General features: G+C 53.3%; 1 gene segment (V, D, J or C); it reads right to left on the bottom strand.

The window, feature by feature from the left end:
* Positions 1 to 2,979: 2,979 nt before the first annotated feature.
* On the bottom strand, positions 2,980 to 7,362 carry LOC125345349. The segment is given in 5 exon segments: positions 2,980 to 3,243; positions 3,483 to 3,643; positions 5,796 to 6,119; positions 6,334 to 6,660; positions 7,359 to 7,362. Coding segments are annotated over 5 exon segments (825 nt in total).
* Between the last annotated feature and the right edge of the window lie 4,507 nt (positions 7,363 to 11,869).

Genomic DNA, 11,869 nt, shown 5'->3' with positions numbered 1-11,869 from the left:
CTGAACCCAGGGAAAAGTCAGGAACTAGCCACCCAGGGACAGCCAAAGGGCAGCTGTGATCACTCAGGAGGACTTCTCCCCATGAGCTGTCCCAGACCTACCTTAGGACAAGGGCTAACCTATCCCTCCTCTAGTCTACAGGATCCAGGACTATTTTCCTGTCTTCCCGGTCAATTTTCCCTCCACCATTCATTTATTCACCCACTTATCCATGAGTTCTTCATTCACTCATGTGCTCACCCTGCTGGCTGGGGTGTGGGGTGTGTGTTTTGCTCTCTCCTGGCCTTTGATCCAGTGAAGGAAGCAGATGGACAATGACATAAGACGTAGGATTAGGATGATTGGTGGTCAGAAGATGGGCCTTGCAAAGGGTGTTTGTGAACAGGAGTTTCTGACTCTGAGAGCTGTGTGTGGAGGCACGGGGTGTGGGCAAAGTCCTACATTGCTAGAGTAGCCTGGGTTTCAGCGGGTCCAGGCCACAGGATGTCTAATTTCTTAACAGGCTTAGTGGACAGACTACAGATGAAGGTTTCAGAAGGACCATCCTGGCCTTGCGTGGGGCAGGGGCCTTGCCTGTGATGGACCCACAAAGGAAGGATGTGCAATTTGGGGACAGGGCAGATTTTGAGGATGGAGTCAGCAGGACCTGCTGATATGGGTGATTGGGACTGTGGCCATGACTCAGGAGTCCTTGGGGATTTGGCTGGAAACACGAGAAGTGTGAGCAGGGCAGCGTGGCCAGGCATGCAGAAAGTGTGAGGGGGGGCGGCCTGGCCCAAGGCAGCGGAAGTGTGAGCGGCGTGGCCTGGCTGGGGACATGGAAGTGTGAGCGGCGTGGCCTGGCTGGAGACATGGGAAGTGTGAGCGGCGTGGCCTGGCTGGGGACATGGGAAGTGTGAGCGGTGTGGCCTGGTTGGGGACATGGGAAGTGTGAGCGGTGTGGCCTGGTTGGGGACATGGGAAGTGTGAGCGGCGTGGCCTGGCTGGGGACATGGGAAGTGTGAGCGGCGTGGCCTGGCTGGGGACATGGGAAGTGTGAGCGGTGTGGCCTGGCTGGGGACATGGGAAGTGTGAGCGGCGTGGCCTGGTTGGGGCTGCTGGAAGTGTGAGCGGCGTGGCCTGGCTGGGGACATGGGAAGTGTGAGCGGTGTGTGGCCTGGCTGGGGACATGGGAAGTGTGAGCGGTGTGGCCTGGCTGGGGACATGGGAAGTGTGAGCGGTGCGTGGCCTGGCTGGGGACATGGGAAGGGTGAGCGGTGCGTGGCCTGGCTGGGGACATGGGAAGTGTGAGCGGCGTGGCCTGGTTGGGGACATGGAAGTGTGAGCGGCGTGGCCTGGCTGGGGACATGGGAAGTGTGAGCGGTGTGGCCTGGCTGGGGACATGGGAAGTGTGAGCGGTGCGTGGCCTGGCTGGGGACATGGGAAGGGTGAGCGGTGCGTGGCCTGGCTGGGGACATGGGAAGTGTGAGCGGCGTGGCCTGGTTGGGGACATGGAAGTGTGAGCGGCGTGGCCTGGTTGGGGCTGCTGGAAGTGTGAGCGGGTGGCCTGGCTGGGGACATGGAAGTGTGAGCGGCGTGGCCTGGTTGGGGACATGGGAAGTGTGAGTGGCGTGGCCTGGTTGGGGACATGGAAGTGTGAGCGGTGTGGCCTGGTTGGGGCTGCTGGAAGTGTGAGCGGCGTGGCCTGGTTGGGGACATGGAAGTGTGAGCGGCGTGGCCTGGTTGGGGACATGGAAGTGTGAGCGGCGTGGCCTGGTTGGGGCTGCTGGAAGTGTGAGTGGCGTGGCCTGGCTGGGGACATGGAAGTGTGAGCGGCGTGGCCTGGTTGGGGACATGGGAAGTGTGAGCGGCGTGGCCTGGTTGGGGCTGCTGGAAGTGTGAGCGTTGCGTGGCCTGGTTGGGGACATGGAAGTGTGAGCGGCGTGGCCTGGTTGGGGACATGGAAGTGTGAGCGGCGTGGCCTGGCTGGGGACATGGAAGTGTGAGCGGCGTGGCCTGGTTGGGGACATGGAAGTGTGAGCGGCGTGGCTTGGTTGGGGCTGCTGGAAGTGTGAGCGGCGTGGCCTGGTTGGGGCTGCTGGAAGTGTGAGTGGCGTGGCCTGGTTGGGGACATGGGAAGTGTGAGCGGCGTGGCCTGGTTGGGGCTGCTGGAAGTGTGAGCGGCGTGGCCTGGTTGGGGCTGCTGGAAGTGTGAGCGGCGTGGCCTGGTTGGGGCTGCTGGAAGAGTGAGTGGTGTGGTCTGGCCTGAGGCAGCAGAAATGCCAGTGGTCGGCCAGAAGCAGCCTGCCGCAGAGGGAAGGTCAGTGCACCCATTATCTCGGCTGCGTATGAGAACCACAGACTCGCAGCAGACCTCTGCCCTCTTTTGGTGCTGGAGGTGAAGTCTGAGGCTGCCTCAGGGGATCAGAGTGAAGATCTGGCACCCCACAGCTCATTCTAGCCTGTGTGGGATCCATCCCTGCCCTTCCTGCAGTCCATCTCTGTAGCTACTGCCTCTGGCTTCAGTGTCACATCACCTGTGTGTCATGAGTACTTCCATCTTCCTCTCGAAAGGACACATGTAGGACCCCCTGCGCATCTATCTCAGAGTCCTTCATTATATCTGCTCCTGGTGTGATGTCTGCTCACGGGTGCATGTGTGTGAATAGATGCACATCCTTGCATGCCTGTTTGTGTCTGTATGCACTACTATGTGTTGGAGGGTGAGTAGTAAGTTGCATGTGAAAGTGCATAAGCTGTACATGAGTGCACATATATGTTTGTGTACCTTATGTGTGTGTGTAAATGCTAGTACATGCTGGAAGTAGGAGGAAGATCTCACCCCACTAACTCCACAGCAGTTTTCCTCAGTGTATCAGTTGACATTTTTGCCCTCTAGAGAGTGCTCAGCCTCTGTGAGCTTTGATTTGATATAGTTGAGACTTCAGAGACAGAGACGCAGGGGACAAGTGAAATGAACCAAAGTATGTTTATGGGGAGGGAGGGAGGAAGGGGAACAACAGCTAGAATGGCTCTCAAGGGAGCAGGGGACAGTGCAAGTCAAAGCCAGGCCAGCAGGACACCCTGCTTGCCTGCAGCTGAGAAAGCCCACCGGATTTGCCTGTGAGGCTAGGTGGACAGAAGGTAGCTGGGAGGTAGGGCTGGGGTATCTCCATGTGTGGAGGGCATCCAGGACAGGCTGTCTCTGTGGACCTCTTCTCAAATCCAATTGCAGGAAATTCTTCTGTTTGGGGGTTACTTCACCTGCATAGAAGGCTGGGGTCAAATGGGCCACACCCAGAGGAGTAGGAGGAAGGGAGCAGGACCCTGCAGATAGGCAGTGTCCACTGTCTAGTGATGTCCTGGAGCATTTCCCCAGGCTCCCCTCAGCCCTGCCCTTGCCCATCCAGAATTTCTGACATGGATCCAGACCTCTACCAGGATTAGCATCTCATGCAAGCAGCATGCACACATGGAGGGTTACCAAACCCAGGGTCCCTCACCTTGATGAAGGTGACAAAGCCACTGTAGAGCAATGTGAGGAGGAACAGAGCCACAAAGGTGCACAGAGTGGTCCACAGGCCGCCCTCCTCCTCCAGGTCTGTGTAGTCATCACTGTTCTCATCTCGGGTCTGTGGGGCCAGTGGTGTGGTGGTGACCAGGTCTGGAAAGGAGCCAGCACTTGGTGAGAAGGTCCCTATGTGGTGGGAGGCTGCCCCTCGCCCAGCCACACCCAGGTGGTGCTGACTGACGGCATAGCTCCCTTCCCGGGCTATCTTCTTGCCATGATCACCTGCAGCAGACACCCACTAGCCATCGTTCTCACCTATCTGCACTGGGCCCAGGGGGCTCAAGGGCAAACAGACCTGAGCCTGACTTGATGGACATAAGTCTACACTGTGCTGCAGAGAAGAGCAAGGTTGTGGGGGTGCTCACACAGACCGAGGCACAGGGCGGTCCCAGGCAGGCCTGCCTAGGAGGTGACTGTGGAGCGGCAGCATGAAAAACAAGAGCCTGTTAACCAGGTAGAGGGGAGGAACAGCAATCTGAGAGAAGGACAGCATGCTGTGTGGCCTTACTTGAAGGGAGAATGGCAACGAGAGGACAGAGGGGAGGCCACCAGCTTATGGTAGGTCCCGGGGAGACATGACAGTGTCCAGGGCATGGTAGCTTTACCATAACATCAATGGGGATGCACAGTGAGATTTTAAGGAAGTGTGAGTCATAAACAAAAGTGTACATTAAAAATCTAGCTGGAGATAAGACTTGAAGGTAGCTGTTGTCCAGGCCCATTCCAACACACTTCCACAGAAAGCACATGCCAGCCTGTGGTGGGAGAGCCTACGGGCCTTCGGGGAGCGTGGAGACACGGCACTGCCCGCTGCCCGTGCCACAAGTGCTTTGCAAGGTTGCCCCACCTGCCCCGTTGGTGGCACTGCAGGTGGCACAGGTGGGGGGGGCTGGTCCAGGACCCTTTCACAGGGGATGGGCAGTAGGTGCAGAAACTGGGGGAGTGTCAGAAACATTTATAGCGTCTAGTGGATCGAATAACAACATAAAAAAAAAAACCACCAATCAGTAGGCTGCTGGGCACCAATGGCTCATGCCTATATTCCTAGGTACTCAGGAGGCGGAGATCTGAGGACTGCAGTTTGAAGCCAGCATGGTCAGGAAAGTTTATGAGACTTGAGACTCTGATTAACCACTTGGAAGTTCAAGGTGCCCTCTGGCAAGGGTGACCTTCCTGTTCACTCTGTGGAGGAAATACAGTCATGGTCGGGAGGCCCTATTTGTGGTGGGGAGACTGGGCGCAAAGGACGGGTTCCTGGTTGGATGGGTGGTCAGGAGTGGACTGAAGCATCAGGGTATACCCTGAGATAGAGGGGCCTGAATTGTGGCTGCTCTTTAAAGGCACCTTTGCAGGGCAAGGAGGAGTAGCTGCCCACTAGGATAACTTCTGAGCCACCTAGGCAAGCCACCTGGAGCCAGGCACAGCCTATGTCCTGCCCCTTGTTGTTGAGGTGTCTTCCTGATTCCTCTGTGTCCAGACCCCAGGTCTGTCTCACACCCGGGTGCTCTTCTGGCAGTTTTCTTGTCCAGGACTCTGGGTACAGAGGGCACACACTCGGTGTTTCCTCAGTCACCCTGCGGCTCTGCCGGTAGCAGTAAAGGCCATGTCTGGGTATCATCCTGACCAGACACCGAAATTTCCTGTGAGGTCCGCTCCCATTGTCAGAGAGGAGGGCATGCCTACACCCTGGCTGCGTGACCCAAAGGCTGGGTGCCTCGACCTCTCTCTGGCCCCTCTGAGCAGTGTACCATGGCACACACAGATGCGAAGTCACTCCCATCACTGAGCCCGGTGCCTCACTCCTGGCTGCCTCTGCAGACTCTCCTGATCTGGGGTCCTGGAAGGCGAGACGCCATCTCTGGGGGCTGGAGGGGCAGTTTTCAGTAGAGACCACACCCACATTTACCCGGACACCAAGCAACAGGGTCATCTGACTAGGCTTGTTGGGAATTGTCCAGGGACAAGGCCCACTTGGTGCTGGCCACTCCAGGCAAGCATACAGCATGCTGGCATGGAGGGGAGCTAGGTCAGGACAGGTTCCAGGACACTGAAGTTCAGGAATTTTGGAAAGGCTGTTTTCAGAGGAGTGTGGAAAATAGCACTGGGAACAGCTGTGCTCCATGGGGAGTGGGGCCGTCACCTGTAGCAGCCCAGGGCCCTGCACCACAGACAGAGCTAAGGGCCCCTGTGGCCTGGCCTCCCAGACCTGTGCCTGCCCAGCCCTCCCTGCCCCAGGATTACTCACCACCGGTGTTCAGGCTCCTGCTGGCGTTGAGTATGGTCCGGGAGGCCTCGTGCCCCACCACGCACGTGTAAGTGGCCGGAGAAGGGCTGGAGGTGGCCGGGATGTGCAGGACGCTCCAGGTTTGGAATGTCATGTTGCCAGATTGAGGCATAGGACTTGCAGAGGTAAGCCAGGCAGAGTCCACCTCCTTCTGGTCCTCCAGCCACATCAGGAGGATGTGTGTGGGGGAGAAGCCAGACACCATGCACAGGAGCCATGAAGCTGTCTCCATAGAGACTGGAATGGTGAGCAGGATGACAGAGAGGCTGCTGGGAGCCTGGGCTCCTGCGGAGAAATGTGAGGTGAAGCTTGTCATACTGGGCAGGTGGTATCAAGAGAGAAGCCAGGGAGCTTGACTGACAGTAGATACTCTGGCTTTGGAGCTGACTGGGCCCTGCTGGGGGCCAGTTTCCCTTGGGTGGGACAGGGGTGAGGAGGCCTCAGGGTAGGAGTGGGGGTGGGTGGGACCCTGGGCATTCCTTCCTGGGTGCTGCCTTACCGTGCTCCTTCATTGATGTCAACACTTTTGGGGACTGTAGGCTGGCATGGCTCAGGGTGCAGGTGACGGGGGTCCCCTTGTCCCACGTGGACCTAGGCAGGGCCAGGTGACTGCTCTGACTCTGGGATCCATTGGCCAGCCGATCCAGAAGCCCCTCCTTCACACCACTGGTGGGGGGCTTTCCATCTACCTCCCAGGAGAGGTGGGCCTCCTGTAGGTCATTCCCCACCATGAGGCAGGTGAAGGTGGCATTCTCTCGGAACCACAGGTCCTGAAGCGGAGGGGGCAGCAGGTAGACTTGGGGAGGTTGGTGGTGGCTTGGACATTCTGAAAGGAGAGGGCAGTCGGGAAAGTGTTATGGCCACATACTTAGGAGCTGTGCAGAGCTGCTGTCTCCTGGGGTTTGGAGAGTGAAGATGTGGTCAGTGCTGCCCTTGTCATTGCCTGCCCTCCAGGACTGCCTAGTGTCTCCGGACACACCCAGATCCCAGCTTTCCTGTCAGTTGGGTTAGGGACTCATTGCATTCCAGGTTTTCTCTGGAGCCCTCTTCTAGTCTCACTGTTTCTCCATCTGTCCTGAGGCATTGAACAGTTTCCTGAGAGTTCTATCTTCCTGGTTTCCTGAGAGTTCTATCCTCTGGCTTCCTGAGAGTTCCATCCTCCTAGTTTCCTGAGAATTCTATCCTCCTAGTTTCCTGAGAGTTCCATCCTCCTGGTTTCTTGAGAGTTCCCTCTTCTGAGTTTCCTGAGAATTCTATCTTCCTGGTTTCCTGAGAGTTCCATCCTCTGGTTTCCTGAGAATTCCACCCTCCTGGTTTCCTGAGAGTTCCATCCTCCTGGTTTCTGGCTAGGAGTGGCCAGGAGATACTGCAGGGGGAAGTGGAGTGGTGAGACAGGGTGTGGTCTTTGGTGTGGTCATGGTGGGGCACCTGTTGTCAGGCTGTGTCCTGCCTGGAGGTGTGGAGGCTGCTCTGGCCTCTTCGTGGAGCCCTGGATCTGCCCTCAATCTCGGAAAGTAAGGGTACCCATGTTCTCGGCTGAATGTGCTCCCGCCCCCCCTCTCAGAGCCCCTCATTGCCTTTAACATGCTCTTTTTGAAATCCTGGTTCTAACAGGACCCTGATTGGCCCCTTGGAAGCTCTTAGAGGTCAAAGGTTCTCAATATTCAAGGGAATTCATATCCTATTCACTTCTATACTTTAGGAAACAGACAGCTCACATGTTACTGTGCCATAGATCTCTATAGATCTCTATGGCACAGTAGTCTATGGTCTTTGCTTTCTGAACCTCCTCTTCCTTCTTCTCTTCCCTTTTAAAACATTTAAGTGACAAAAAATTTGTATGTCTTTACCATATGTAACAGGTTGGGTTTTCTTTGTTTCCATTTTCATTTGTCTTGAAGTTTTGAATTTCAGTTTCTTGACTAGCTTATGTATTATTCAGGATTAGGCTAATTTCACCTTGTAAAATTCCTGAAGAGCCTTTTGATATAGTCTTATATTGCCATTCTAGTCTAGTCTTATATTGCCATTTCAGTCTTCTTAAGTTTGCTAAAACCATCAATGGTCAAACATATAGATAAATACTGGAAAAAATTACAGGTGTTGTGAGGAGAAAGTACTTTCTACAGATGTTGGATGAAAGGTTCAATAATGTCTGTCTGTCCACTTAGTCTAGATTGCAGTTTAAGTCCAGTGAATCTTTGCTGATTTTCAGACTGAATGACCAGTCCATTGCTATAAGTGAGTGTTGAAATCTCCTGTTACTATTGCATTGCAGTTTATCTTTACTTATAGATTGAATAGTACCTGGTTTATATATTTACATTAGTATCTTTGCATTTGCAATCATTGCATTCTTTTCTAAATTGATAGTTTTTTGGAGGAAATAACCATTTTAATCTTCTTTTGCAGTTTGAACTTGAGGCCTATTTCATGTAATACAAGTGTATCTATTTCTGCTTGCTTTTGGTTGTTGGCATGAAGTATCTCTTCCGTTCCCTCGTTCTCAGTCTCTGCGTCCTTACAGGAGAGGGGAGTATTCTGTAGGCAGCCTGCATTGGGGCCACTTTCCCTCACCCCATCAGTGACTCTACATCTTGTAACTGGACAGTTCAAACCAGTTTCTTTCAGGCTTACTGGTGGGGAGGAAGGCCATTCTTCCTTCATGGTGTTTGTTGTTCTCTGGTTGTCCTGTACACGGTGGCTGCCTTTTTCCCCTCCTTACTTACATGGTGGACTGGTGGCTTACTGTCCCGATGAACTTTGAGTCCCTTCTCTTTCTGGTTTGAATAATTGCTGCATGTCTTGCTGGTTACCACAGACTGACATGAAGATTCTTGGACATGTACAAATACTTTGAAATTTATCTCCCCCTCACAACTTACGTTTTTGGCACCTTAATTTACATGTTTGTGTATCCTGTGTTCTTAACAAGTAATTCTACCTGCAGTTACTTAGACCACTTTGAATTTTAACCTTCATCCTAGTGATTTGAGAGAACTATATGGCATGGTATGGTACTAGCAAATAATGAGCTTGACTATAAATCGGTATATAAATAGTAAATTTCCCCACAAGAGTGAGTTTTACAGCTTCATATGCTTTTCTGATACAATGATTGTCCTTTTGCCTACAGAGGTGACGCGTGCTTAAGCATCTAGTAAGGATAGTGTCATGGGGATAAATTTCCTCAGCTTCTGCTTGTTAGGGAAAGACTTTACCTTTCCTTCGTTTTGGTAGCATAACTGGGCTCAGAATAGTCTTCATGATTGGCAGAGATTGTTTTCCTTTCAGCACTTTGAATGTATCATCATCCTTTCCCTTCCTGTTCTAGGAGATTTGACCTGAGAAATCTCATGGCAGGACTTCTCTTTGTCTACTGCCCACACTTTGATTGTGCATGCCGTGGGGAGACCCCTTGTGTTGAGTCTATCTGGGAAGTTTCTATATCTGGATGTCCTTATTTCTCCCAACACTTGGAAACTTTCCATTCTAATTGCATCAAGCCAGCTTTCTGTCACTTCCTCCAGCTGTTCTCCCTCTGGAATTCCCACAGTGTGGCTATCTGTTTGCTTAATGGTGTCCTATAGGTCCTGTGAGCTTCCTAGTTCTTCCTGATGCCCATTTCTTTTTTCTCTTGTGGCATTTCAAAGGGTCTGCTTTTAAGTTCAAAATTATTTATTCTGCTTGATCCTGTCTCTCATTGAAGCTCTCCATTGTTATTATGTTCCATTCACTGATTGCTTCAGCTTCAATATTTTTGTGTTCTTGTATGTACGCCTACCCTGGAGATTGCTGTCCCTTAGCTTTTCTGCTCAATGCTAGCACTGTATCACTTGAGCCAGAGCTCCACTTCCAGAGTTTTAATTGAAGATAAGAGTCTCATGAACTTTCCTGCCTGGGCTGGCTTCAAGCCAGGATCCACAAATCTCAGATATCTGAGTAGCTACAGGCACGAACCCTTGACACCACACAATATTCTGTTACATTTCACTATTCCTTAAGATAATTATTTTGAATTTCTTTTAGAGTATTTTATAATTGGAATTGTTTGCATTCTTTTGGAGGTTCCGAAGAATCTTGTTTCTTAATGTTTCTACTGTGACTATACGCGTATGGCAAAACCATTACATCTGTAGTAAGCAAATACATTCTCTTGTGGATGGAATTTGAGAATTAGGTTGGTCAAGAGTGTGGGCTTGGGTTTGGCCAGGTTGCATAGAGGAGCCCCTGTAAGGTGACCTTCACTGTCGGTCCAGTCAGCCATGTCAGAGCGTTCTCCGGTGGCCCAGGCTGTGAGATTAGTGGCAGCAGTGGACAGAGGGTACTGAGCTGCTTTTCTGATGGAAGAACTGTCAGTGCTCTAGGCTGGCTGACCACAGAGGCAGCTCGGGTTGAACAGAGTCATAACTGTGAACTCTACATACAGAGCTCCTGCTCAGAACCCTGTTCTGGAGGCAACACACAGGGAACAGGTGGCTCCAGGGCCAGCCCAACCAGGGGGCTTGCAGACAATGGAGGGAGCAGGAGGGAGCAGGCAGCACCAAGGCTCCTCTGCTGTCCTGCAGAGTGGGGGCCATGGCGCTAGTCTCTCAAATGAGGTCTTCCACTTCTTAATGGTCTCAGAGCCACATTTTGCTCTCTCATCAGCCATATGCTTCCCTGGGCAGTCTTGAAGAGCTCCTGACACAGCTCAGAAATGCAAAGCTGGGCCTGGTGGGCCAGGAGAGTCCCAGTGCTGCTTCCTGCTCTGTGTTCTGTGATGTGAGGGCACCCTTCACTCAGGAAGGGCTGAGCATGGCCTCTTCTGTGGCCCACACAGGGCCTGGCTTGCACCAGGTGGAGCATAGGCATCAGTTCAGTGCCTGTTCCTCATCTTGACTCTGGGTTAGACACTGAGCTGAGCAGTCAGGGGAGCAGCCTAGAGGATTCAGCCTGGGGGGTGAGACATGAGTACAAGAGAGGCTTGCTGAGAGGGCAAATGCTCACCTGTATTCCTGGTGGTGGCTCTCATGGTCTCAGTGGAGCCCTTCTCTCCTGGAGGAGGAACAGTGGATTTGGGGAGGATCTGAGCCTTCCCAGAGGCTGAAATCAAAGAAGGAGTGGGCAGATGAGGGTGAGAACACAGAGAGGACTGAGGATCCCAGGGCTTGGTGTGGACCACTGGCAACTAGTGGAAGGAGGATAAGCAGGCTGGGTCACGGCACATAGCAGTATGGAGAAGGGATGTGTGTGGAGAGGGTCCGCTCTCAGCTGTTGCCTTGGCTGGGCCAGCTACTTCCTTGCTCATTTGGGAAAGCATCTCTGAGACAAGCATGGAAGCAATGGACAGATTGGCAGCTGAAAGGGGGTGAGGAAAGTCCAGAAGGAACAGTGAGGGGGAGGGCAGGGGAGCACCACAGAGATAGCCTGAATGGGAGGGCCAGGCAGAGGGGGCAGACGCAAAGACTAGAAGAGAGGGGCTGGGAAGGGGGGCGCGTCATTAGAAGAAGATGATAGGAGAGCCCTGGCAGAGGGAAAGGAGAGAAGGAAGGGCTGCAGTGGACAGACAGAGCAGAGAAGGAGGGGTTCCGGGACTAGAGCTAGAGGGAAGGACCAAAGTGCTCACCACAGAGGGTGGTTAGATGGGGAAGGTCAAAGGACCTGAGAGCAGTGGCAGTGGGGTAGAGCCAGAGGGCACCCAGCAAGAAAGGCCCTCCTGGGTGGTCCAGGACTACCCACCTGGCTTCTGGAAAGTCTTTTCTATGTTGCTCTTGGTCCACTCGTGGTAGACACTGCATTTGTGTGGGCCCAGTTTCCACTGTGAGGCAGGAAAGGAGAATTGGCTGGTCACGGTGTAGAATGTGCCATTCCACGTGGAGGGGAAGGTCTTCTCACCCTTTCTCTCTGCCTTTGAGTCCCAGGTGACCCTCACTGGCTCGGGATTGTACCCAGTCACCAAGCACGCCAGGTTCACGTTTTCACTTGGAACTTTGCACCCTGAGGCCATGGGGAACACACTCGGAGCCATGGTGGTTTCTGCAAGACAGACAGTG

This window comes from Perognathus longimembris, unplaced genomic scaffold, assembly GCF_023159225.1.
Source record: "Perognathus longimembris pacificus isolate PPM17 unplaced genomic scaffold, ASM2315922v1 HiC_scaffold_5536, whole genome shotgun sequence".
Lineage (NCBI taxonomy): Eukaryota > Metazoa > Chordata > Mammalia > Rodentia > Heteromyidae > Perognathus > Perognathus longimembris.
This window is presented reverse-complemented; position numbering and strand designations above follow the sequence as displayed.